The sequence below is a fragment of the Daphnia magna genome, linkage group LG7 (genome assembly GCF_020631705.1).
Source record: "Daphnia magna isolate NIES linkage group LG7, ASM2063170v1.1, whole genome shotgun sequence".
Classification (NCBI taxonomy): domain Eukaryota; kingdom Metazoa; phylum Arthropoda; class Branchiopoda; order Diplostraca; family Daphniidae; genus Daphnia; species Daphnia magna.
In genome coordinates, this window is record NC_059188.1 from 12,173,618 (window position 1) to 12,198,092 (window position 24,475).

Genomic DNA, 24,475 nt, shown 5'->3' on the forward strand with positions numbered 1-24,475 from the left:
AACGAATGCATCCATCAAGACCCGTGCCTTCGCAAAAAAATGAGCCAGCAGCGATGTCGGTCTCATCTTTCTGCGGGACTAGCCGTAGCCACGTAACCGTCGAATCAGAAATAGGTCACGCTAATCCGAATACCTATGCTGTTCCAAACGGTAAACGAAATGATGGAAACCGCATCTTTCACAACCAGACTCTAACGAAGACGGACCAAGACAGGCCAGCATATGAGACACCTTTATCGGGACAAATGCAGCAAGGACCGATGTCATCACCAAGAAATGGGCTAAATTCGGCAGCAATGCCTCCGCCACCTCCTTGCGGAGCTTACGGCGCACAATCAGCCCCTTAACTTGTACCCGTCTCATCTGATGGTCCAAGAAGATCATCCGTGCCTTCCCAAAGAAATGAGCCAGCAGCGATGTCGGTCTCATCTTTCTGCGGGACTAGCCGTAGCCACGTAACCGTCGAATCAGAAATAGGTCACGCTAATCCGAATACCTATGCTGTTCCAAACGGTAAACGAAATGATGGAAACCGCATCTTTCACAACCAGACTCTAACGGTGACGAACCAAAACAGGCCAGCATATGAGACACCTTTATCGGGACAAATGCACCAAATCACCAAGAAATGGGCTAAATTCAGCAGCGATGCCTCCGCCACCTCCTAACGGAGCTTACGGCGTACAATTAGCCCCTAAACTTGTACCCGTCTCATCTGATGGTCCAAGATCATCTCCAAGTCCCCCATCTTGGTAAGGCCCTCAAGGAACGACACATCCGAGCGTGAAACTACCTGAAAGCAAGGAGCAGCATCGTAATGGTTCTATGACTCTGCTGGTAGCAGTGGGCCGATTTTACGTGAAGAAAACCAAAAGATCCACAAAGCTCCATGAAATAAATTTGCCTTCACAACTCAATCAAGAGCTGGCACCCGATTCCAAAAGACGTCTACGTAAGATGAGAAACTGTACGATAACTTGTTATGATTGCTTGCTCTCTAAGAAACGCTGTGTTCTAAAAGGAAACTAATGTTTTGCGATATCTAAACATGACTTGTTTGTCACCTCCTCCGACACACGATGTTTAGAAATTTTTTTCGAAACAAAAATGATTCCCCCCACCCAAACACATTTGTTTTCTTTTTGTTTTTAACCAGACGGCACCGAAAGAACCCCAGGCTATGCTGGAAGCCATGGCCTTGTCAGGGAGGAATATACTCCTCCCTGGCCTTGTTATCCCTCCCCTTATTTGCATATTTCTCGAAATTCGTAAAAAATTGTATTTACATAAATAAATGAATTAACTTTAAAGTTGAATACATTAATTTGCAGCTAATGCATTTAAACCTAATTTGGTAATTATCTAATCCTCTGCATCCTCTTCTATTCTCTAGATTTTGCTATAGATTTATCGTATCTAGATGTCAACATGAATTACACACATACATACATACATAACACACATATACACACACATATACACACACATATACACACATATACACACATACATACATAACATGTCAAATATGAAATATCTCATAATTTTGTCGAGGTTTGAACCAGCAACCTATAATGTCAGAATCTAGCTTGATAACCATTGTGCTATTTGGACCCTCATTTTCATTACATTTGATCATATTAATAGAGGAAAATATGAAGAAACATAAAAGTCATTTGAATATCGTTTGATTTTTCAATGACAAATATTATACGATTATTGACTCTGGCTTATTCTCAGTGATTTTTAGTGAAAATTCATTTGGTAACAGAAAATATTCAGTTTTAATGCACCACTATTATTTATTTGAGAAACATACAGGTGATAGCTCTGTCAGAAAAAACTTTTTCAATAGACATCTCAAAATACATACTATGCAATGGGAAACAACTAATCTCTATCTATTAGATTTGATAATGTAGATAAATAATATTTTTCATTTTTTTTTAAATAAACACATTTTTACGTTTGCAATAAACTTGATTATCAAACCAATTCACGCGATATATACTTATTTCATTTGTTGATGTTTCAAAATGTTTGTTTTTTACATCCCACCAAACAGATGCAAAAAGTTAACATTTTTACCTTTTCTTAACGCAATGTTTAGTTAAATCATGTGTCGTTTAATGAGGGGCGTTTATTAGGTTTAATGTCCAAAGTGGCGCGAAGGTAAAAATGAGAAAAAGAAATTTACTCCATTTTTTAAACTTTGTGTTTCCGTTTTGAAAACATAGAATTTAGAATATTTTCAAAGCATGGTCATGTTTCCCTTTTTCAACACAGCGTTTCTTAGAGAGTGGATTAAAGTTTTCCATCTCTTTTTCTGAATGCTTTGTGTTGCAGGATTTATTTCTATTTATTTATAATTTTTTTTTTTTTCATTTCGCCATCATGGCTGTGCCACAAACGAACAGGGAGCGTTGAAATGAAATAGAAGGGTATTCTGTATAGATTTGTATTATATTTCTGCATACAGTTGAATAGACTACGTTCTTTTGAATCAATAGGACACTCACAAGTTATTCAACAGCTTATTGCGGTTCGCCATTTAAGGCTGAGCTTCACAAACAGAACGAGCCAATGAATCGCAACTAACGTCTCCCCAGTACGTCAGGAATGTACCGCCGTAGACCATGCAATCGTCACTATTGTCAACTTGCATATTGGGTCTCCCTGGAAACCAAAGAGTGTAACTTTGTTCGCTCAAGAGGGACATCGTGCTTTCCCAAACCCAGTCGTTGTCGCGACGGTAATCGGTCATTGAGGTCCAGTGTTGTGGATCTGCAATTAGAAAAGGAAAATTCTAAAAACCGCTAGAGGCCCAGTGAATCTTAATGAGGTGGTTTAGTTTTTTGCTAGGCATAACTTTACTTATATGGAACCACTGCCATTCCGGTTAATGAGCATCGAATGTTATAGATTTTATGTTACTCACCGGGAAACCAAGCATCGCGAATCTTCTCTTCTTCTAGTGCCGTTTCGAAAGACACCAATTTCATACCGATGTCAAGACAGAACATTGTGTGATCAACCTGAGTCAGCTGTAGTATGAAGAAAAATCATATAGAAATTTCAATTAAAAATGAATTAGCAATGAGTGAATCGTCTTGCAAGGTTTTGCCCCAGCGTTAGCAAACTTACGAGTTTCGCAATTTGACAATAGCAGGAAACTTCGTCCACCACTCGTCCACAGCTAGTATCTACCCCCACGTTTAATTCACATGTAACGGCCTGTCTCGAAAAGAAATAATTACATTATGCTTTTACAATATATGTATACTATTAAAGGGAAAATAAGATACGTCACCTTTTGAATCTTGAGCTGCAAATGAGCTGTTGCTTTTAAAAAACGAACGGACGCTTTCGAATTTTTTGTGTACATAGTCACAGGCAATTCTTGTCTTCCTGAAAGTTCGTGGGTTTCCTGGTGTTCAACTTGAAGGATTGCAGAATCGGTGTCCATTTCGTCCCCAAACTTCACAACAGACGGATATAATGAGCAAAATGGTGATTAAAGCTAAGGGCAACATCGGAAAAAAAAAAAAAAAATTACTGCGTCTATGACTCCACGAAGGATGCTGAACGCTAGAATACGGTCGTCTTGTGTTTGAAATTCTAAAACACAGCCTTCTTGAAAAGGACCGTCAATAACAAGTGCATCTTCAATAAAAAATTGCTTCCCGCAAAAGGAAGAAGGATTCGCTGTTTGAAGAGATAGAATGAAGTACAAAAATTCTGTTTGATTTGTTAAAAGAACTTACGTCGAAGAGCAGCTACATTTCCGTAACTAAAGTTAACGAAAGCCAGCATACAGACGCAAAAAGCTATCTGAATATGATTATTCATCGTTCTTGGTAATGAAAGTTTACGGAACTCTAATCGTCTAAATACAATAGTTTGGTTGTTGGCCGCGGTGTTACCCACTTCTGGTGGAGTGGCTTGAAATCTGTCCTTATATAGGGAGCAACGCTGGCCAAAGTTGGATGAGGGAGATGATTGTGCACAATTGGGATGAATATATGGATATAACAGTCACGGAAGCATCACTCAAAAACAAGAGAAATCTGTCAAATAGATTGACAGGTGTAAAGGTTGAAGTTGGATTGAACGGTGGAAAAAAATTCCCCTAATCATACCTAAAGAATTGGCCGGATTATTATTGGACTTTAAATAAAGGTCACAATAAAACTGTTGACTGACATATGGTGAAAAATAAAGATTGGAAACAAAAGATTGACACTTCAATTTGATCACTTTCAGATTTTTGTTGACCGAATGTCTTTCAGCAGGATCAACAATTCAAAGATACATTCGATCAATAACATCTGACAGCGATGAGACTGTTTAGGTATGTGTGAGAGGAATGAGTGGATGGACTCATTCACTTGATTACTGTTTATCATTAGATCTTTTTCAAATGTACAACTCACTCATCTTTGTATCGAATCTCACTGTTTTTCGAGCGTCTTGTCGAAAAGGCATGCTGTGCTGACCACTGGCACTATGTAGTAAACTGTCAAGTATCGCCTTATTTTGATTCGATTTAGAGTTCTATTTGATTATGCTCAACGTCACGCATGTTTATACTTTTAAAAGGTAAAATAAAAATCCCCTTTCTTATCAGAGGAACTCAAAATCACAACAAAGGGCATATCCCCATTTTTGTAAACTGACACCCTATTCATCCCAGCCTTCATCACAGCGATCAGATCTGTAGATGTTATTGAAACTCATCCTCGGGTGATTTTATAGGTCCATTTGTCCTTCCCTCCTGATCTGTCAATCATCATTTCTTATGTAAAGGAACAGAGCACGTTGCATGTGCGTGTTGTGCAGGAACACAACAACAGATTGTATTAGCTTATTGTGATGTTCTACACTAGAGATACTTCTACTGGGGAAAAAGGTGCATACAGAGGTAGTGATTTCCCCATATTTCTTAAGTCACTTTGCATTCCCAAACATAATCTCTACCATGAAAAATTCAATGCATATGTTTAGTAACCACGAATAGAAAAGCAGCTATGGCTGAGCTTCACAAATGGCATTAGCTAGCGCTGAACAATTGACGTCTCCCCAAAACGATAAGTATGTACTTCCACCGTACAACATGCAATTAAACTGATCACTCTCCTGAATAAGAGGTCTTCCGGGAAACCAATTGGTGTAGTTTCCATTGCTCAACGGAGTCATCGTGCTCTCCCATAGCCAAGAACCGTCACGGCGGGTGTCAGTCAATGAAGTCCAAAATGGAATTTCTAATAAATGAATACGAAAAAATTCAAGCTATTTAACCCATGCAGAACAATTTGTTCACTTTCTCAATGACGAAATACACTTATGCTGGCCAAACAGACGGTCTAAATATCGTTGCAATGCTAACAAGGAATTTCGCACTTACGGGTGCTCCAAGTTCTGTGAACGAGCTCTTCTTCTTCTTCACTTTCAAACGAAACTAGTTTCATCCCATTATCAAGACAAGACATGGTTTGATCTGTTTGGTTTTCCTATTGAAAACAAGAACGTGCTCATCATTTTAGGACTTTGCTTTTTCGTACAGTAATGAATAATATGTTCTTAATACAGTCTCTTACGTTGGTGAAAATAGCACAGTAGCACGAAACCTCGTCAACCATTCGGCCACATTGGGTTTCTGGCTTGATATTATACGAACAATTGGCAGCCTTTAGAAAAAAAAGAATAGTGCAGGTGCAGAAGATTTCAGATTGGGACTTTATTTCACATTACCTTCTGAATTCTGAGCTTCAAATGTGAGATTGGTGTCTTCGCAAATTGCACTGTCGCCTTGGATGTAGTGGTGTACAATGTCTCTGATAAACCTTTCCTTGAGAACTGTATGATGTCATCATTTCCAAGCAGAACGTTTGGCGAATAGATGTCAGCTCCGTCATGGATCTACCAAAATGGCATGGAATTTAAGATTGAACAACATTTTCAACTAAAAATCTTTGACCGCACAGACAAAAAATCTTGCGCTTCTTTTATGTTTCCATCAAGGATGTTGAATGCAAGGATACGGTCCTCCTGTGTTTCGAATTGCCAAATGAAATTTTCGCCAAACGGACCACCGATCACAACTTCGTTGTCTACGAAGACTGGCCTCCATCCATATTCTAAATTGAAATGACACCGTACATAGAACTATAACCATTTTGATTTTGGTTTTAAGAATAGGTTTAGACTGAAGTAAAGAAATATTTACCTTCAGTAGCCAACATAGTCCCATAGCAACTACGACTGACAACAGACAATATAAAGATGCAAATAGGCAAAGTCTTTGCCATTTCTATAGTGATGGGGTTAGATAATAGATTGAATTAATGCTGTCCTCTGCACGTTTGTGTTTATCGAACTAAAGTTTGTATTTTGGTCTCTTACTTTTTCCTTTTTATGTAGAAAAATTGTCGATTTAAACGTTCCAGCTAGCTCGGTGTATCTGTGTATTGCCGAATTCTGTATAGTGGGAAGCCAAGAGCAAGCACAGCTATAGATGAGTAAAATCAACCAGCGAGAGAGGGAGGAGGGATTTGAAGGGGTCCCTTTCATTATCAAATGATCTTTATACATAGGTGAAAAATTGGGCGTTGAACTGTGGGAATAAGTGGGTAAGGTTTATAGCTTCCTTGACCGCCTGTTTGATGTATCGTTTTTCTCCCGCCTCGCCAGCCACAACATTGTGGCTGCTGTGACTAGCAGTTGAATTGCGTACAAAACCGGTATAGTAATATTTTCAGAGATGCCAATCATCCCTTCTCATCTTTAGTTCAATCAGCCACTCCTACTGAAAGTACTACTGCTTGAAAGCCCGTAACGATTTTTTTATACGTATTATACGTCATCGTGTTTTCTAAGCAACGAAAAAAATGGGGTGATTGAAAACCGTCTGAATTGCAAATGAAACGCTACTGTTAAGTGAAAAGCAAATAGTTTATTACACAAATGTAAGTTTTGCCTATATTAACATTTTATTTTCCAGTTGGATTGGTCACATACATGCTGGTCATTTGATTACGAGTTATGGGTTGGCTTCGCAAATAGCATGAGCCATAGTTCCACAAGAAGTATCACCCCAAAAAGTCAAGAATTTTGCACCACCGTAGACCATGCAATCATCGGTGTTGGAAGCCACAGTATTCGGTTTTCCAGGATACCAATTTGTGTAAACAGCAACGGTCATCGAGCTCTCCCAGAGCCAAGTTCCGTCTCGCCGGGTATCGGTCAATGAAGTCCAATATTCCACTTCTGTTGATCAAAGAAACAAAAACTCAAGTCTTCGTTTGGCGGTGATTAAGTGTCCAACACTCAAATGAAAAGACTATAAGAAATAATGGGACTTACGAGTTCCCCAGGTTGATTGAATTATCTGCTCTTCGGTTGCATTTTCGAAAGATATCAATTTCATGTTGTTGTCAATACAATACATTGTTTGATCTGTCTGAACTCTCTGTTAATAATGCAAAGCGGTAAGATTTAATGTCTAATTTAATAGGTGGCTGCTTTTGTGAACATTTTTGTGAATTTTCGGTCGTTTCTTACGTTAGTGAATGTAGCACAATAACACGAAAGCTCGTCAACCACTCGACCACATTGACTATCTAGCCCTAGATTGAATGGACAGGGAACAGCCTGTGTGTGGTTTAATTCAATTTTAATATAGTTTCATTAGAAAAAGGATAATTAGAAATTTGAATGTCGAAAAAACCTTCTGAATTCTGAGTTGCAAATTTGAAGTAGGTGTCTTTCTGAATCGAATGCTGGCTTCGGGTAGAGTCGTGTACACGGACTGTGGCAAATCTTTTCGTGAAACTTCGTGAATCTTCTGATTTTCTACGCGGAGAATCGGAGAATCGCTATCAGTTCCATCATGAATCTATAATACGTAAATAACATATTCTATAAGTGATTAATAGACAACTTAAAATATGAAATGTCTTACACTGAAATACTCTTCGGCATCGTTTAAGTTTCCGTTTACGATACTCACAACTAGGATACGGTCCTCTTGCGTTTCAAACTCCCACACGCAATCTACACGCAAAGGAGCATCAATCACGACCGCTTCGTCAACGAAAACTCGTCCACCACAACCTGAAATATAAAATTCACTCAGTTTAGAGATACGATTGTAAATTGACACAAGTTCGAAAATCAAAGTTTGTCCTACATAATTTTAAAACGCAATACCTTGAAGCCTCATGACATTTCCAGTGTTCTGACTAACAAGAGTCGCTACTACAAAGATAAAAAGAGCAAAAGCTTTTGCCATTTTCCTGTACTCACAAACAAACTTAAAGTAAAGCCCAGATTTTATAAGCGTAACCGTAAATAACGGGAGATATAAAACTAATTAATGCTAACTTTACCAAGCCTATCCAGCTTGAATCTGCGATGAAGACTAATACGTACACATCCATTATCTACTAACTTATCAAACGAACATTAGATAAGAAACGAAGATGAATAATTTGATTAAAAGACATAACACGTGACGCATGGTCAACATTTAAATAGAAAATCAACACGGAACCGAACACATCCTGGGCATTTAATCAATCGCCTTCTAAATTTTGTAATTCCATGAAAAATTTTCCCCGCAAGTTAAACAGTTCTACATCTTGTAACAAACTACATTATATCATGAAATGTTGGTATGTGTCATCCGTATGTTGTATTCACCCACTCGCTCCGTGAGCAGAGCATCCAGTACGGCAGCCAATTATCCTGTCCATGTCAAATGAGAGAATACTATATTTTTAAAATTCTTTGTTTTAAGAAGTGTAAAGCTTGAATAACCTTTAGTTAAACTGGGATACATTTGGAAAATGCGAATAATTTTTCACTGCTTCCTTCCCATCAAAAGGAAGTACTTCCGTTGCAACTTGAGCTCCACCTTGGCCGGATCGTCCGTAGTTCCCAAAGATGCCAGGCATCTTCATATGAATCAACATTTTCATCAATCAGCACAATGCAGTAACTTAAATTAAACTGATATTTCGAATAACTAAAAGAACATACCTTGATATGTATTCTTGAAGTACTTCTCTTCCGGCAGATTCGCCTTTATCTCGGCACATATTCTGATAGCCGGACCATGATTCCAAGTCAACTGCCAATCTGGCCAGAGTGTAAGGCTCCTCATCACTCCAGACCTCATCGCTACATTTGCGTGAAGATAGCAGCAATTAAAGTTATGCGTCTATAATTTATTAGTTTTCTTACCGCAACGTTTCCGCATAAGGAATTGAAAAATCGGCGTATTCATTTTCCAAATGGCGAATGCCACTGCCCCAATAAGGACCAAGAATTTCGAAGTAAAACTATAGTTAAGATTTTGATTAAAGTGTTTGGCTTTCGATAATGTTACGTATCATAAACTTACACGTTTTAATTCAGCATTCAACTCGTTAGACTTTGTGGCGTGAACTACAATTGGTAGGAAAAAGCTGGTCAAAGCCACTACCCCATTTTTACATAGAACTCTATCAACATCCTTCAGGAAGGCTGGCAAATCAAACCAGTGAGCAGCCACACAAGCCACTACAAGTTGAGCCGATCCATTTTCAGCTGGACTATTCTCCGCTGGACTAACCCTATTTACAGGAAATTTGATATTAGATTTCACTATGGTTGTTTCGTTACTCTGTAACTTACTGGAATTCAATATTTTGTGGGTATTCCAGCGTTTTGGCCACTTCTATTTGCGCAGGACTTATGTCAGTGGCCAAAACTTTGCGAAATGAACTTGCAAAAATTCCACTGCATTGGCCATTTCCGCATCCAACGTCCAAGCAAAGTTCCAGCTCACCTTGAAACTATCAATGTGTATGTAGCCTCACAATCTAGTTACTTGTTTTTGCTGTAAAATTTACCTTTTCTCTCAAGAAATTGATAATCCTTTCAGCGAGTTGTGGGGGTGCATTTGGCCTGGCTTTGGCGTAAAGCGCAGCGTGCTGAACTTGCTCAAAGAACCGTTGCGACATGATCGTGAAAACGACTGGGTTTGTTGTGTAATGCACAACGTGCCTTTGTGATTGTGAGCTTAGTCTGCCTTCCCAGACGGTACAACTGTTGCTGAGGGCAGTATGTGGAGTTTGATTGTACAGTCCATATTGGGATACAAACCTTGAGATGCCACAACTGATAACAAAGGAAATACGTGCCTAGGTAGCCTCGATTAGCAAGTCACGATTGTGATTACCGTGTTTCACCTTATCGCGATAAAATAAAACTACCTGTGAAAATTCCCTTGGTCGAGGCCAAGAAAATGCAGAGGGAATTAAAATGCAAAATTTACATTTATTATTCGTATTCCTGGAAGAAATATAAATCTGTTGTGGAGGTACATGTCTTTACAAATCGATTAGTGAGGATAATTACACTTGTCATACAAATTTAATAGGCGTTATCCATTTGGATGCCGGATTAACTTAGTTAAACCGTTTTGTTATTGCGATAAGTTACCAGTCGATCGTGAATGGATTGTACAGGTCGGAAATTATCTGTCAGGTGATGACCTTCCTCGTCAAATAGGTTTCTAAATTCATTCATCTACCAAAACCAATTTAATCGACCTTCATTCTAAACAAATGATTGATACCCTCACCTGGCGTTCAGAGAGAGCTATTGGGGTGTCGAAAACAGTCCATATGACAACTTCGTTGCACAACGGAGTCGTTAACGATCCGTTGTAACGATAAAAAGTGAATGGATTGTCGGGAATCAGATCCTCCAACGCGACTGGATTTGTAAGGTTCGATACGCTAGAGTTTCCTCGATTAGCAGAAGGTCGTGAAATTTCATCAAAATGTTCAATATGACGGAAGGCAATGTTATCTCTCTTCTCCATCTGAAATTAACGATTTCTTAATGTAATTCCTTACGTATAATTTAGCGATATCTCCAACGATACGTACCTCTATTAGAACAGCGAGAACAGCCAGCCCGTCTGAATGTTTCGAAGCTTCTGTGAAATTATCGTATTTCTGACTGAAATGAACCATGTGAAGTTCGGCCGGAAATCTTTCGGGAGAAGCAAATTTTAACATTGGAACAATTACAACATCCAATTGTAAACGCAAATATTTTTACCTTTTGTTGGCTATACGATGTTCACTGCCCTTATGGTTTTTGCTGCCCCAGTGGAAATGAAGTTGATAGAAAACGTAACGGTCCAACAATCCTCCGTTCTCAATATACGGAAGATAATTATTTTCCTCTCTCGTGTCAATCTGAAGCGTAACTGTGGTTAAATTCCAATAATTACCAGAAGGTTAAACTGCCTTAAAAAATTTGGAGATTCGAGTACCTGTGTGGCCGTTATTGGTGACAGTTTCGGGAAACACCTTATCGTAAAAACCAAACGACAGTTTTGGATAATTCACAACAAGGACTTTACGGGGATCAATGTTGATGGGAGATTGGTGTTTGCCTCCACATGTTGAGATACGAATTGGCCATTCGACAGACTCTATTCATTAGGAAACGTACGTTTTAGAATACTAAATTATGAAAGCAGAATGTCTTACCGTCATAGTTCCACGTGTTGCCCGTTACCGATGAATTTATCGTTACTAAAAATCACACCAACAAACATAAGTTATTGTAGATTGAATAACAGCTTGAATTAATTTAATGTTAAATTAAAAGGTATACGTACTGTTTGGGCTTAGTAGTGGTAGGACCTTGAGGCCAGCTGCCATTGCTCGACGGGTAAACAGGTAAAACAATAACTAAATAGCATTAACAAATCCTCTTACACAATCCTCGTTAAATTGTAATTAGTCTTTCTGATAGAAAGAAAAAAAGGATTACGATACCGTAAAAATTAATCTGAGGTTGGAGTGCATGGTTTGATTGACGTATCAGTGAAAAGAATGTCAAGTCTTAATTCTGACGGTAGATGTATAACACTTCTTACAGAGTGTCAAACAATGACTGTAATTCTGTTGCAAATGTCTCAACAAAAGAAAATTAATTGCGGCAAAAGAAAAAGAAGAAGAAGAAAGAAAAAAAAGAAACACGCCAGGCGAACTACGACAGGGTTATGCAACTCGGTGTTTCAAAATTTGCAAAACAGAAAATGCATATGATAGATAATGTATTCCTTAAACCAATATGATATACGACAATGGGAATTGCCTTACTTTTACTATTTCTGTATAATATATCGATATAATAGCAAACGAAAACGTTTGGTCGGCAAATCTGAATATTCGGGAGTTACAGGGCCTTGTATGAAACTTCCGATCGGTAATAAACAACGCGATCGTGGAGCTCTTGAACCGGACGGAAGTTGCCTTCCATTTGTTGGCCTTCGGAATCAATTAACCGTTTGAAAATGTCCAACTTAAACAACAAATAAAATAATCATAACATTGATTCATGGAAATAGAATACTCTCATACCTGGCGCTGTGAAATGGCAATCGGAGTATCGAAAACTGTCCAGATGACATCTTCATTGCAACCAGGAGTGGTCAGAGAGCCATTGTATCGGTAAAAGGTTCCAGTTCGGTCCGGAAGAAGATCCGACAATGGAACTGGGTAAGTCAAAGCGCTTTTTTTATCACTGTCAGGGTTCAGAATATCATCAAACCGTTCCAGATGACGGAATGCAATATTGTCTCTAGTTTGCAGCTGCAAAAATTGAGTTCGATCTCTTAAATCGTTCGACATGTAAACTAAAAATTATTATTCAACACCTCAATCATAATTCCCAAGACAGCTAATCCATCCGGATGAGCAACAGCTTCGCTAAAATTCCCGTACTTGGTATTGTAGTGAACAATGTGCAGTTCAGCAGGATATCTTTTCATAAGAGAAATTTGACTTAAGTATAGCTACACTATTTTCATACATCTGGTAATCGTCTTACGGTTGACCGTTGATGGTATGTTCACTGCCTGACAGCGCGTCCCTTCCCCAATGGAAATGGAGTTGGAAAAATTTGTACGGATCAGTAAGTCCACCTTCAGTGATGAAAGGCACATCTTCATTTGACTGGCTCTTGACGCTCATCATAACTGCATTAGTTTCAAAACAGAATTTGAGCATCCGAGGATAGTTTTTTAGTAATTGAAAGCGCATACCTGTGTGCCCGTTGTTGGTTAGCATCTCAGGAAGTACCTGATCGTAGTTGTAAAACATCATGCTCGGAAAATCGGCTGCAATAGCTGAAGCAAAGTCGAGATTGATGGGAGATTGATGCTCGCCTCCGCAAGCTGAAAAGTGTTCCTTCCAATGAACGCGTTCTTTTCATGCAAAATGGTTAATCACAATGAGCTACACGATTTCGTTTGAAATAGAGTTTGATTAACCAGAATTACCCGCATAGCTCCAATGGTCTGGCGGTGCTATTCACAGATGCGACCATCAAAAGTATAAGTAAAACCAAAAGGAATTTTTTAATTGCTTCGAGAAAATATTATCTATACCTGGCTTTGTGGGTTTAGCATTAACCGTGGCTACAAAGCATATTCCTATCAAGAACTGTGAAAAGAATAAAGTTAAGACAGGCATTTTTACTGTACTGTGGGAGAAACCGAATACATTCACCTTGTACAGGAAACCGAGCTTCGCCATAGCGGAAGGTTAGCCTGGAGAAGGGATGAAACTACAATGTCCCCTACAGCTCGATTGTTTCGCTTTTTATATCAAATCCCTGACCTCGGATGCTATTACAATCACATGCTTGTGACATGACTTCCAGGTGAAACGGTAAGACTTTCGAGTCGCACGCGAGTTTCGATCATGTTTAATGTAAACTTCACACTGGTTCGTTACAAGAGTCATGAGGTGCACACTAATCTAGTTGACGTTAGATTTAGCTTTGCGCGACTTCTAGACGTAACTCACCTTGCGAATCTGTTTACCGTAACAAGAATGATAATAAGTTGAAGTGAAAGTATCGTTCTACGTATGGAAAATAGTGACCTAAATTGACATACTGACCATACTTAAACAACGGCGAATATCGATGCTAGAAGGAAGTGCTACAGTCACAAGGCAATCACGTTTTATTCCTCGATAAATTTTGGAAATACAATTGAATAAAGAAAACAGCAGTCGACAAGCGGGGGTTTCCCCAGAAATGGTCCTTGTATCTTTGGTATAGTTTTCACGACATTTTCGATTGGCTGTTTGCAATGCATTCATCAAGTTAAAAACTTGATGAACGATATGTTACGATACGGTTGTTTATTTGTTGAATAGGACGGTAATTGTCGACCATTGGAATATTCCCAGAGGTGAATAGCTCCCTGAACTTGTCCAACTGTTTAACACACACGATCAATCCGATTAGCTAGTAATAAAGAGCCAAAAAGGTTTTAGTAATAAGTCAGATTCTATATACCTGACGCTCTGAAATCGCGATGGGAGTTTCATATACTGTCCAAATAACTGATTCGTTGCATTCGGGAGTTGTGAGCGAACCATCATATCGGAAAAACGCGTCAGGATCGTCAGGAATCAGATCTTCAAGTGGAATCGGAAGCGGCACGTTAGAAGTGGGAGAACCTCCAGGGTGAATAATATGTTCAAAATGTTGAATGTGACGGAAAGCAATGTTATCCCTGGTTGATACCTGGCAAAATAAATACACGTTAATGTTTTTGGGTTCACGGTTAACGTTTAACTCATTTGAATCTGCTCGAAAGGACGAAAGGAATGTCTCCTTACCTCGATCAAGATAGCTAATACTGCTATACCATCGGAAAATCCAGACGCAGTTGCCAAATCCGCATACTTTTGATTGTAGTGGACGATATGAAGTTCTGCCGGGAACCTATACAAATTCTTACGTTCGGTACGCGTTTCATCAAACGGTGTATTCATTGATAAAAGGTTCTTACGCTTGGTTAGAGATTCTGTGTTCACTGCCTCGATTGGAGTCACTACCCCAATGGAAGTGAAGATGATCGAAATTGTAAATGCCCGGCAATCCACCACCGCTCAGGTGTGGCACTTCTTCACTCGATAATATTTCAGGCAACTGGAGAACAACTTGCAACAGCAACAGAAAAAAATGTCTGAACTACGGAAAGATACAATTACTTGAATGTTAATTCCTTACTTGTGTGTCCATTGTTACTAAGAGTCTCGACAAAAACCTTGTCATAATTAGCGAGCATTAGTTTTGGGTAGGTAGCCTCGATAACAGTCAGTCGATCAAGATTAACTGGGGACTGTTGCTCACCTCCACACATTGGGAAGTCGACAGGCCATAGACTGCTGGGATCTATTACGAATGGGGTTACGCGAATAATTGGAAATCTCTAAGCAATATTAACTAAAGAGGATTAATTTTATTACCGTCATAATTCCAGTTGCTTCTCGATTCTAAAACTGGGAAAATAAAATATACGTTTACAATCGGTAAAAGGCTGAGGAGATAATGGTAAATACCTGCACGGTTTCTGTCTATAACAGCACCATACGCAAATTCAAAAGAAACCACCAGGATCTGAAAGAAATGCAAAGCACATTGATGTACTTGTTTATCATGTTGTTAATCCAATATTGATTTACCTGCAAAAGGATTACTAACATTCGCATGTCCATTGAAAATTTGTATTCAATTTGATCGCGTTGTTCAATCGAGTGTTACAATTGATAGAAAATGGCAACTTGGTGCGAGGTTTTTATATGGTTTCATGCTCAAATGATATCCTTTACCCGGATCACAGATTGTGAATTACATTTTATTTGTATTTGACCAAGGAGATAAATAAAAAATGGCGCAACCATTCCTATCTTTGATGGTATTTTGTTTTTTATTTGTTGGCCTAGTAATAAGTTATACTTTGTGCCTCTCATTGAAGCAGTCAACTGATCGTATCTTTTCGTTTCGATGATTGCATTATGTGCCATAAATCACTAAAACCACAACCTAAGGTTGTGGAATATCAAACGAACGTAACGTCCACATTTTCCTTCTTGAACATGAACATGAAGAGCCTAATAGATGAGGACCAGTGATCTTCAAAATCATCTTTGTCAAATCCTCTGATGCCATATGATCTAAGTACAACATAAAATTAGGGCACTGAGACCTTGAGTAGTACAAGGCTTAAGTGCCGCACCCTGCACGCTATTCATGACGGTCACTCTTGTAGAGATTAAATTTCGTTTTTCAATTGATATTTTCTTTACTCGTTTGACTTGATTTACTTTCTGTATCATCACATTTAGATAGTACGCCATAACTTTGACAAAAACTTGTTTCTTAATATTTTAAGTACTGATATGGAAATAGGTTGAAATTATATGCGTTAATAAGAGCTGATTTTCAATTAACCCCAACTACTGAACTACAGCTTTACTGGCTCGCTACAAGCAGTCTTGCGAGATCCATAGCTTCTCATATATGCCATTCCACAGCTAGTCATATTCTGCCCCTATTTGCCCTAGGCTACTTGACCAAAGCTTAAATCACGTGGCTAAGCTTAGTTACTGCATTCTGCTCCTTTGCCTCCTTAGTTACCATTTCAGCCATTTAGCCAAAAATGGCGCCGACACAAAGAATCTACGTGCAATGAACGATTATTAGGAAGGAGTTGACTTAGTATTGGCGTATTTTGCGTTTGTAAATTAGAAATTGGGACGTCTTATTAGAGACCTTTTTGCACTTTTGAATTGTACACTACGTCTACGTCATTATACCTAGCGGCTGAACGTTGAACCTCACATTATTTCGTTGTTTATTTTTGTGTAGCAGACTCTTGCATTTCAACAATGCGGTTTCCTCTGGCATTCCATGTGTTTTGCCTTTACACTTTTAGTCCAACAAATTAACTTGTTCTCTTTCATGAAAAATGCCGTCTTTTTACAGCTTCGTACGAGCAGAACTTTATAGAGGCTATCAGCTTGAAAATGATGAAGAGCGTTACGTTGCTCGTCGGCAGAAAGTGTACCTTTTCATGAAGATACCTCGAGAGGTGGAAAAGTTCATGTCGTATGGCTTTTTTCAGTGCACAGATGCGTTTCTTTTTCTGTTTACCTTTCTCCCGCTCAGATTTGTGCTTGCCTTGTGGGGGATGACAACGCGACCTATACTGCATTTATTCTGGTATTACTTGACATTTTCTACCTATTATTTCAGATCACTGAGCAAATTTGTTTCAATCATACCACAGCTTCAGCAGAGTAAACTACAAGCGTATTTTACAGCCTTCTGAAATTGTTGATATTCTGAAAGGCACCATAATCATTATTTGTTGTGTAATACTCTCTCACGTGGATATGGCTATGATGTATCACTTAATCAAAAGTCAATCAGTCATAAAATTATATATTTTCTATAACATGCTTGAGGTAAGTAAACTTTACTTTTCTAATGATCTTATCAAATTATAAATGCATGGTGACAACATGAATATTGTTTTGTTTTTTATGTTCTAGACAGGAGACAGACTATTTTCTGTGTTTGGGCAAGATATTATTGATGCTCTTTTCTGGACTGCCACAGAAAGAAAAGGGAGAAAGCGAGAGCACTTAGGTGTTATTCCCCATTTCATTATGGCTGTTATTTATGTCTGTATCCTTTTCAAAGCAAATTTATTTTATCAATGATACATTTTTTTCTCCACTTTTTCCTAACATTAAAAACTTAACTTGGACTTAGTATTGCACACAGTTCTAGTACTTCTCCAAGCAACAACACTCAATGTGGCGATAAATTCAAGCAACAAAGCCTTGCTAACTATTATGATGTCCAACAATGTGAGTTCTTTTATAGTCCTTTATATATGTGAAGTTGTGACTAATTTTGAGTTTATATAGTTTGTTGAGCTGAAGAGTAGTGTGTTCAAGAAATTTGACAAGAATAACTTGTTCCAGTTGTCTTGCTCTGATGTACGAGAACGCTTTCATCTCAGCATCCTTCTACTGGTTGTAGTGATTCAAACAATGAGAGAGTACATGTGGAAAGAAGGTAGTAGCTAACATTACCATAGTACATTTCCATAGCAGTTTCCACTATATTTATGTAATTGCAGAACGATTTTGGGTCTTGATCCCTGATTGCCTAATGGTCATACTCGCCGAGGTAATTGTCGACTGGGTGAAACACGCATTTATCACTCGCTTCAACGATATTCCATCAAACATCTATCAAGAGTTTACACTCAGCCTCGCCTATGATCTCGCAGCAACAAAGCAGAAACATGTAAGAAGCCTTGATTAATTCAAAACTTCTGATCCCTTTTTACTGGATCATTGCAGGCATTTACCGATCACTCTGACTTGGTCGCTCGTCGGATGGGTTTCATACCCTTGCCGCTGGGTGTTTTGGCTATTCGCATTGTGAGTCAAGCCGTGCAGATAACCAATTACGGTGACGCTTTCATCCTCTTTCTTGCATTCCTTTGCCTGGGTTCTTTCAGAATCCTTAGCAATATTATCACTCTCGGCAAAGCATGTGACCTTATTGATACTCATCAAAAGCAACGCGCTAGTGCAGCTGCAGCAGCAGGATTGGGATCTATAGGTATCCCTAGTCAGAAATCGCCAAAAATATTAAATTATTCAAACATGAATTTTATTTTAGTTGCGACATCAACTTCCGGAAGTGCATCCCCCAGAGCATCTCGACCCGAAAAAAGAACCAGTGCAAATGAAGATCGCGATATTGTGCCAAAAAATGAATCCTTTCCAGAACCAGCCGGCTTGTTCACCCGCTCCATGAGCATCGATGAATCACAGCTGAGTCAGCTCAATTCTGCGCCAAATACAGCGGATGCCGATATTTTGGCGTTCCCTGTCAAATTTCGAAGTGCTTCTCATTCACCACCTCGACGCTCTCTCATACAACGCAGGGGTTCTAGAAGGATGCGAATGGGAACACCACCTCAAATTCCTCCTCTCATACCGGAACTCGGTCAACCCATTTTTTCCAACAGCACAGTAAGCTTGACTAGTATTTGTCTGAATGAAGAGATATTTGACGAAGATGAACAGACATTCACGGAAAGTAACGCAAAATAGAAAGTAAAAACAAAAGTAACGACAAACCATCGGCCTCACCCCATGAAAAACGTAATCCTAACTGATATTTAAAAAATAAAAAGTGATACAACGGAACAGAAGCTAAGTTTTCAATTAACATTAAGTTAATTTATTACAGCTTCAGAGTTTTTTAAATTAATCTTTAAGTTTTTCAAGTCCTCCATCGAGCTGCGTCACAAGTCCATCCCATCTGGCCAGGAAGACGTTTCCGGCAACTGGTTGGCCCAGATTGTATTTTGCGGCAAACTTTTGTATGGAGAACTTTCCACGCCCTTTCAGCGTTCTAAATGCAACGCAAATTGCGTAATTGAAAAGCGTTTAGTTACGGTATAAAATATCAAAGTTCAGGTATTATACTAACTTGTTGGGCAAGCGGTCCTCGTCACACGTAAGATACTGTGGCTGCTTGTACACTAAAAATGTGTAGCGATGTAAACCTACCATTGATAAAATTAACGGTTAAAACTAGGAGAAATCCGTTCCGATTTTTATTACAAAGGTAATTAGGTACCAGATAACAATGGAGGCTGAGATCCCAGGTAAGTAGTCAGAGTCTAAATGTAAATATTTATAAACTTTATTTGTAACTAAAGGAGAAAATCGAAGATTAATTATATTACTTCTCCTTTCTTTAAGTCGTTGCCAGGAACATTCACAACTAGCCAATGTTGGAATTCCCTTAACAATGGGACCTCTCTTGAAGGAGCATCAGGATCTGGCAAAGAATAGGCGTGTAACAAAAAGGGCAGGAATAAAATCCCATTAAGGAACCACTACCAGTAAGGCAAAAAGTAAAAAGATCTCCCGGTTGAAACGACCATTCAATTTTGACAGGTTCGTTCTGTACTTGGGTAGGAGTTAATTCGTTTCCTCCAACAACAGCTAGTCCACCGTCATACTCAATCTAAATATTAAGAAGGATAGATCTAAACACGGTTAATTAAGAAAAACATAATATTTTTTGTCTGGACATACAGTTATGCTTTCCGGAGGAGCAGCATCGATAACGTCAGGAACTACTCCAAGATTTTCCCAATAGGCTTTACCGTCAATAGTTTGTGGCAAAACTTTACGAACTGGAATCGAATTCAGTTGCAGAAGCATTGAAAGAACAGAAAAGTACCTTAACCCAGATACCATAATTAGCTCGAAAAAGTGACACTGCAACGACTTCTCTCAACCGAGAACTGAGTTGAAAATGTTTTTAAAATCCTGAAGCTTTAACATGTCCGTAACGGTGCACATCCTCGGAGGGGTTCTAAACGTTAACTATAATTTAGCTGCGCCGTTATACACCGCAAGGCGAAACGCAAATGAACCAAAGGTTAGTAAAGCCAGCTGTTACGACAAATGGGAAATTCTCTCCATCCAAGTAAGTTGAAAAACAAGTTTGTATTTTGAATTTACTTTGAACCGTTACCAATAGACACTTCGGGGGTAACGTAATCTTTAACTTTCACGCTTCACAACTAGAAAGAGTTGCAATTCCTCCGTGGATGACTCATTTTTACTTATTAATCTGTAAGCTGAGCGTGGATCATCGGTACAGAATCGTCCCATTGCGCTTCAAACCAGTTTCCAGCAACCGGCTTGCCCAAATTGTACTTTTCAGCGAATTTTTTCGCGCAAAAGTGTGCCCTACGTTTTCCTGATCTAAATTCAACGAAACAACGTAAGCGAGCGGACATTCGTGGAAGGCATTGCATACTGACCTACCTGTTGGTCAACTTAGATTCGTCACAGATAAGAGTGCCAGGCTGCTTGTAGGCCAAGAACACATAACGATGCAAACCTGCAATCATCATCATGTAACGAGAAACTTTATTGAGAAAACTTAATCATTTTTAATCTAATTATTGTTACCACTGCCTTTAGGAGGAGCAGATCCAACATACTGGGACAGAATCTTTAAACAATAAAAAAAAAAAAAAACGTCAACCTTTTGGTCTCCCGACAGTATATTATGCAGAAAAAATGTATGATGATTACATCTCCTCTTTTGAAGTCATCGCCAGGGATGTTTACTACAAGCCAATGTTGCCACTCTCGGGCTGTTGGTTTTGTCCTCTTTGGGGCATCAGGATCTGTAAAAAATGTATATTTCCGTTAAGCACATTGTATAAAACCTTTCTATCATTTAACTACCAATCAGCATTAAAGCATAATGTGCATCTTTTTCAGATGGCCATTTTACACGGACAGGTTGATTCTGGACTTCAGTAGGTGTCAATTCGTTTCCCTCTTTTACGATGGCACCACTATCGTACTCGACCTAAAGGTATTATATATTTAATACAAACTGTGAAAGACGATCTAATGCGCAGTACGTCGATAGTTCCGGCTGGTGCAACGTCAACGACATCAGGGACAATTGCGTGACCTTTCATTGCTCCTTCGTTGAATTCCGCCGGACGATGAGAATAAGAAGAATGGAACTAAAAATACGGATAGATAAGAACGGAAAATCTATGGGGTAAGTAACTATCCTGTTGGTAAAAATTTTGTTTTTAAAGGTAGATCTCATTATTCTTTGTTTCGAGGCAGCAACAGGCAAAGCTTTCATGAATGTTTTGTTCGAGTTGGTTCGGATAACTAGGCGAACACTGAAATACCACATTAAGAAATTAATTGGCAATTAAGTTACCGTATATTTATGAAGGTTAGCGCCGGTGATCTCTTACTTTTGCGGTTGGGGAATGACTATGGATATTCCAGCGACAAGGAGCTATACGAAGGAGAACGACTTACCTACGAACTGCAACGATTGAAATCGTAAGAAGCGGAACGATATAATTTCAACGAATTTTGATCATCTCTGCCTACTGGTACCAAACTGTTTTCTCCATTTACAAGGGCGTTGGAGTAGTGGATACTGACCTTAACAGTCTGAAATTTTCCTCGTATGTTATGAAATAAGTTTGAAAATTGTTATAGGGGCGATTTACAACCGAAGGATTAGGGTCATTATCCACATTTTCCCTGCTTTTAGGTATAAATCCGTCTAATAATCTATAGAGAAAAACGGCCAAGAAGTTATCTTTTAAGCATGTAGGTTATATTTGTTAGAGCCGTAAAAAAGTAATAACTTCGGCTAACGGTTTCCTACTAAATTATGAAAACGTTAGGTTTTTCGGCATTTTCTTTCAATGCTGAAAGGTATTTTAATCGTCTCCAAGCTGCTCGTAGAGCTTAGGAACGTAATCATCCCATTTGGCTTGGTACAGGTTTCCTGCAATCGGCTGTCCCAAGTTGTACTTTTCGGCAAACTTGCGGATGGAAAACATTCCACGATTCTTGCCCGACCTAAATACAACGGGGGAAAAAGTTAGGATAATCCATGCTTTGCATATAAAACAAAACTACCTGTTGGTCAAGCGAGGCTCGTCACAGGTAAGAGGACCAGGCTGCTTGTACGCCAAGAACACGTAACGATGCAAACCTATAATAATTTGTAGGTTTTAACTGGGATGATACCAATTTTAGATTAGTTAATAATACCAGTGCCTTGTGGAGGACCAGAACCAACATATTGGGACAAAACCTGAGTTGGGAGCAGAAACAACATTATTATTTGTATACCAACAGAAATTTAAAACAGTGGATACTTCTCCTTTCTTGATTTCATTGCCAGGGATGTTGACAACAAGCCAATGATGCCACTCTCTGAATGTTGGTGTTTCCCTTGAAGGGGCATCAGGGTCTAAATAAATGTATTTCAATAACTAATAGATCATTTGTCAAAAACACATTTACCTGTCATGCAGAGGGTATAGTGAGCCCCTTCTTCAACAGGCCATTCAATGTTGACAGGCTCATTCTGCACTTGGGTAGGTGTCAACTCATTTCCCCCTTCAACAGTTGCACTACTATCATATTTGATCTAAAAATGCTCAAAATTGTAATGTCGCTTCAGTAATAAGTAATAAAATGTTACATACTGTTATAGTTGCAGCTGGGGCAACATCAATGACATCTGGGACAACTCCATGAGCTTCCATTGCTGGTTTACTCTGACTCTTTTGCGATGATGCGAGTCTAAAATGATTTGAACCGAGCTGAAATAATAAACAAGCAACTAAAAATGTATTGAGCTGAAACATTATGTAGTCGTTAACGTGCGTCTTGGGCACTAGACAATATGGGTGACCTAGTAAGTAGATATTCGGACAAGTGCCACAGATTTCTCCGTTACTCCTACAGAGTAGGAGTACAATGGTATTCTACGTTGTTCGAAATGAATAAAAAATAAGTTACCGTGAACTGTGGAAAAGTTTCTAAAGAAATCAACGTCGTTGTTCGCCGATTCAATATCGACTGCCGGCTACAGGCGACTAGACTGCAATGGCGTGAAAATGACGAGCCACGAAGCAAGGAAATGTAGTTGTTGACGGTCTTTAAATGTTTTAAGGCTGTAACCGACATAATAGTTGCCACACGTGTGAATTTTTGTTCTTACAGTAAAAAATATTCACTATCTGACGAAAAGAAAGTTGTAGTAAGCTTTTTGTTATCTAAAAGAAAAACTTAATGTTAACGCTGTCCACGATAGATGGCAGCATGTCTTGATGTTTACAATATTTTTAATTCTGCCATTAAAGTGTTGTTTTGTTACTACAGAAATAAAGAGCAAAAAAATTATAAATAAAAATAAATACATACCCTCTTACATTTCATAAACATTTTGATTTCCACTTTGTCGACACATTTCGAAATACAGTTAGCTTCATCTAGTTTTTTTGAATAGTCCCTCATGTTGGAAAGTTGCACTAAAAATTGAGTTTCAACAAGAGCCAAAACCCAAAACTGAAACTAGAGTAAATTAAAGCAAGCACTTGACACTGATGCTTCCAACTATAAGCTGCAGACGATTTCACAGTGTTTGCGCGGGAAAAAAATGTGTGTGGCTACGTTCAAGATGTTCCACGGTCAAAGAACACCTTACCATAGTTACCAATGACATGGCAAAATATTTCAGGCATTTCTGTAATACGATGATATTAAACCGAGTTTGATCTCTTAATGACAGCTAATATTTAATTGTTTACTTTGAGTTCATCGATATCAATTATTAATTCGAGTGAGATATCAGCATTTAAAGAAAAGATTAAAAACCTTTCATCGACTTAGAATTCTCTGGCCAAGAAAAACACTAGTATTTTGAATGAGAAGAAGTCGAAAGGAAACCTGCACCATTCAAATGTTTCCTCGATGGATGCCAGAAAACGTACTCGAACCGAAGAAACCTGATGAAGCATCAACGTGATTGTCATCCATCACTGACAAAAGAGACGTCAACGGTTAGGATGAATTCAGTGCCGGATTTACCACAATTTTTACAAGAACAAGAACCTTCTAAGGCTTACAATCGACCTGCTTCGAATGCTGAGGTGGTAAAACTGTTCACATTCAATTATCCACAGACTCTTCGACACAAGCTCAAAACGCCA

At 38.7% G+C, this 24,475-nt stretch overlaps 11 protein-coding genes and 1 long non-coding RNA gene across 14 annotated transcripts; 2 read left to right on the top strand and 10 right to left on the bottom strand.

The window, feature by feature from the left end:
* Positions 1-2,444: 2,444 nt before the first annotated feature.
* On the bottom strand, positions 2,445-3,936 carry LOC116926562. The gene is made up of 6 exons (XM_032933509.2): positions 3,765-3,936; positions 3,557-3,705; positions 3,311-3,478; positions 3,145-3,234; positions 2,939-3,044; positions 2,445-2,784 (listed from the first exon to the last, which is right to left on the bottom strand). The coding sequence occupies exons 1-6, from the start codon at positions 3,847-3,849 to the stop codon at positions 2,552-2,554; spliced, it is 831 nt and encodes a 276-aa protein (XP_032789400.2). The 5' UTR covers positions 3,850-3,936; the 3' UTR covers positions 2,445-2,551.
* An 882-nt stretch (positions 3,937-4,818) lies between these two features.
* On the bottom strand, positions 4,819-6,537 carry LOC116926559. The gene is made up of 7 exons (XM_032933505.2): positions 6,403-6,537; positions 6,227-6,310; positions 5,983-6,137; positions 5,752-5,919; positions 5,598-5,687; positions 5,405-5,510; positions 4,819-5,261 (listed from the first exon to the last, which is right to left on the bottom strand). The coding sequence occupies exons 2-7, from the start codon at positions 6,306-6,308 to the stop codon at positions 5,026-5,028; spliced, it is 837 nt and encodes a 278-aa protein (XP_032789396.1). The 5' UTR covers positions 6,309-6,310; positions 6,403-6,537; the 3' UTR covers positions 4,819-5,025.
* A 395-nt stretch (positions 6,538-6,932) lies between these two features.
* Positions 6,933-8,431, bottom strand: LOC116926561 (CD209 antigen-like protein D). The gene is made up of 6 exons (XM_032933508.2): positions 8,209-8,431; positions 7,961-8,112; positions 7,727-7,894; positions 7,561-7,650; positions 7,363-7,468; positions 6,933-7,266 (listed from the first exon to the last, which is right to left on the bottom strand). The coding sequence occupies exons 1-6, from the start codon at positions 8,288-8,290 to the stop codon at positions 7,040-7,042; spliced, it is 825 nt and encodes a 274-aa protein (XP_032789399.2). The 5' UTR covers positions 8,291-8,431; the 3' UTR covers positions 6,933-7,039.
* Positions 8,432-8,559: 128 nt separating this feature from the next.
* Positions 8,560-10,136, bottom strand: LOC116926566 (putative methyltransferase DDB_G0268948). Its single transcript, XM_032933514.2, has 7 exons — positions 9,894-10,136; positions 9,676-9,836; positions 9,404-9,614; positions 9,244-9,341; positions 9,040-9,180; positions 8,818-8,954; positions 8,560-8,745 (listed from the first exon to the last, which is right to left on the bottom strand). Exons 1-6 carry the CDS (start codon positions 10,002-10,004, stop codon positions 8,861-8,863), a joined length of 816 nt encoding a protein of 271 aa, XP_032789405.2. The 5' UTR covers positions 10,005-10,136; the 3' UTR covers positions 8,560-8,745; positions 8,818-8,860.
* Positions 10,137-10,300: 164 nt separating this feature from the next.
* LOC116934290 (putative carbonic anhydrase 3) lies at positions 10,301-11,996 on the bottom strand. Of its 2 annotated transcripts, none has more exons than XM_032941854.2 (8): positions 11,841-11,996; positions 11,681-11,753; positions 11,550-11,594; positions 11,330-11,491; positions 11,113-11,263; positions 10,938-11,043; positions 10,628-10,870; positions 10,301-10,572 (listed from the first exon to the last, which is right to left on the bottom strand). In XM_032941854.2, the coding sequence occupies exons 1-8, from the start codon at positions 11,868-11,870 to the stop codon at positions 10,456-10,458; spliced, it is 927 nt and encodes a 308-aa protein (XP_032797745.2). In that variant the 5' UTR covers positions 11,871-11,996; the 3' UTR covers positions 10,301-10,455. The 2 variants fall into 2 exon arrangements, with proteins under 2 accessions (XP_032797745.2, XP_045031854.1); XM_045175919.1 differs by having other exon boundaries at positions 11,887-11,943.
* Positions 11,997-12,104: 108 nt separating this feature from the next.
* Positions 12,105-13,655, bottom strand: LOC116926551 (putative carbonic anhydrase 3). Its single transcript, XM_032933497.2, has 8 exons — positions 13,578-13,655; positions 13,457-13,511; positions 13,349-13,375; positions 13,112-13,273; positions 12,898-13,045; positions 12,725-12,830; positions 12,429-12,659; positions 12,105-12,369 (listed from the first exon to the last, which is right to left on the bottom strand). Exons 1-8 carry the CDS (start codon positions 13,602-13,604, stop codon positions 12,244-12,246), a joined length of 882 nt encoding a protein of 293 aa, XP_032789388.2. The 5' UTR covers positions 13,605-13,655; the 3' UTR covers positions 12,105-12,243.
* Positions 13,656-14,020: 365 nt separating this feature from the next.
* LOC116926550 (carbonic anhydrase 14) lies at positions 14,021-15,702 on the bottom strand. Of its 2 annotated transcripts, none has more exons than XM_032933496.2 (8): positions 15,552-15,702; positions 15,429-15,486; positions 15,336-15,362; positions 15,097-15,261; positions 14,876-15,026; positions 14,703-14,808; positions 14,377-14,607; positions 14,021-14,295 (listed from the first exon to the last, which is right to left on the bottom strand). In XM_032933496.2, exons 1-8 carry the CDS (start codon positions 15,582-15,584, stop codon positions 14,182-14,184), a joined length of 885 nt encoding a protein of 294 aa, XP_032789387.2. In that variant the 5' UTR covers positions 15,585-15,702; the 3' UTR covers positions 14,021-14,181. The 2 variants fall into 2 exon arrangements, with proteins under 2 accessions (XP_032789387.2, XP_032789386.2); XM_032933495.2 differs by having other exon boundaries at positions 15,336-15,368.
* A 994-nt stretch (positions 15,703-16,696) lies between these two features.
* Positions 16,697-19,103, top strand: LOC116926512 (protein TAPT1 homolog). Its single transcript, XM_032933435.2, has 8 exons — positions 16,697-17,091; positions 17,159-17,336; positions 17,424-17,559; positions 17,647-17,744; positions 17,805-17,955; positions 18,020-18,189; positions 18,246-18,510; positions 18,571-19,103. Exons 1-8 carry the CDS (start codon positions 16,838-16,840, stop codon positions 19,005-19,007), a joined length of 1,689 nt encoding a protein of 562 aa, XP_032789326.1. The 5' UTR covers positions 16,697-16,837; the 3' UTR covers positions 19,008-19,103.
* A 7-nt stretch (positions 19,104-19,110) lies between these two features.
* LOC116926580 (protein D3) lies at positions 19,111-20,505 on the bottom strand. The gene is made up of 6 exons (XM_032933534.2): positions 20,004-20,505; positions 19,806-19,932; positions 19,649-19,743; positions 19,540-19,582; positions 19,390-19,465; positions 19,111-19,311 (listed from the first exon to the last, which is right to left on the bottom strand). Exons 1-6 carry the CDS (start codon positions 20,166-20,168, stop codon positions 19,164-19,166), a joined length of 654 nt encoding a protein of 217 aa, XP_032789425.2. The 5' UTR covers positions 20,169-20,505; the 3' UTR covers positions 19,111-19,163.
* LOC116926582 (protein D3) lies at positions 20,402-21,457 on the bottom strand. Its single transcript, XM_032933537.2, has 6 exons — positions 21,356-21,457; positions 21,174-21,300; positions 21,018-21,112; positions 20,892-20,934; positions 20,745-20,820; positions 20,402-20,681 (listed from the first exon to the last, which is right to left on the bottom strand). Exons 1-6 carry the CDS (start codon positions 21,413-21,415, stop codon positions 20,543-20,545), a joined length of 540 nt encoding a protein of 179 aa, XP_032789428.2. The 5' UTR covers positions 21,416-21,457; the 3' UTR covers positions 20,402-20,542.
* Positions 20,698-22,979, top strand: LOC123474077. Its single transcript, XR_006648715.1, has 4 exons — positions 20,698-20,836; positions 20,904-21,145; positions 21,210-21,306; positions 21,364-22,979. It is a non-coding gene; the product is annotated as an uncharacterized LOC123474077 (long non-coding RNA).
* LOC116933751 (protein D3) lies at positions 22,062-23,450 on the bottom strand. The gene is made up of 7 exons (XM_032941460.2): positions 23,283-23,450; positions 22,967-23,083; positions 22,782-22,908; positions 22,634-22,728; positions 22,527-22,569; positions 22,392-22,467; positions 22,062-22,331 (listed from the first exon to the last, which is right to left on the bottom strand). Exons 1-7 carry the CDS (start codon positions 23,448-23,450, stop codon positions 22,190-22,192), a joined length of 768 nt encoding a protein of 255 aa, XP_032797351.2. The 3' UTR covers positions 22,062-22,189.
* Positions 23,451-24,475: the final 1,025 nt, after the last annotated feature.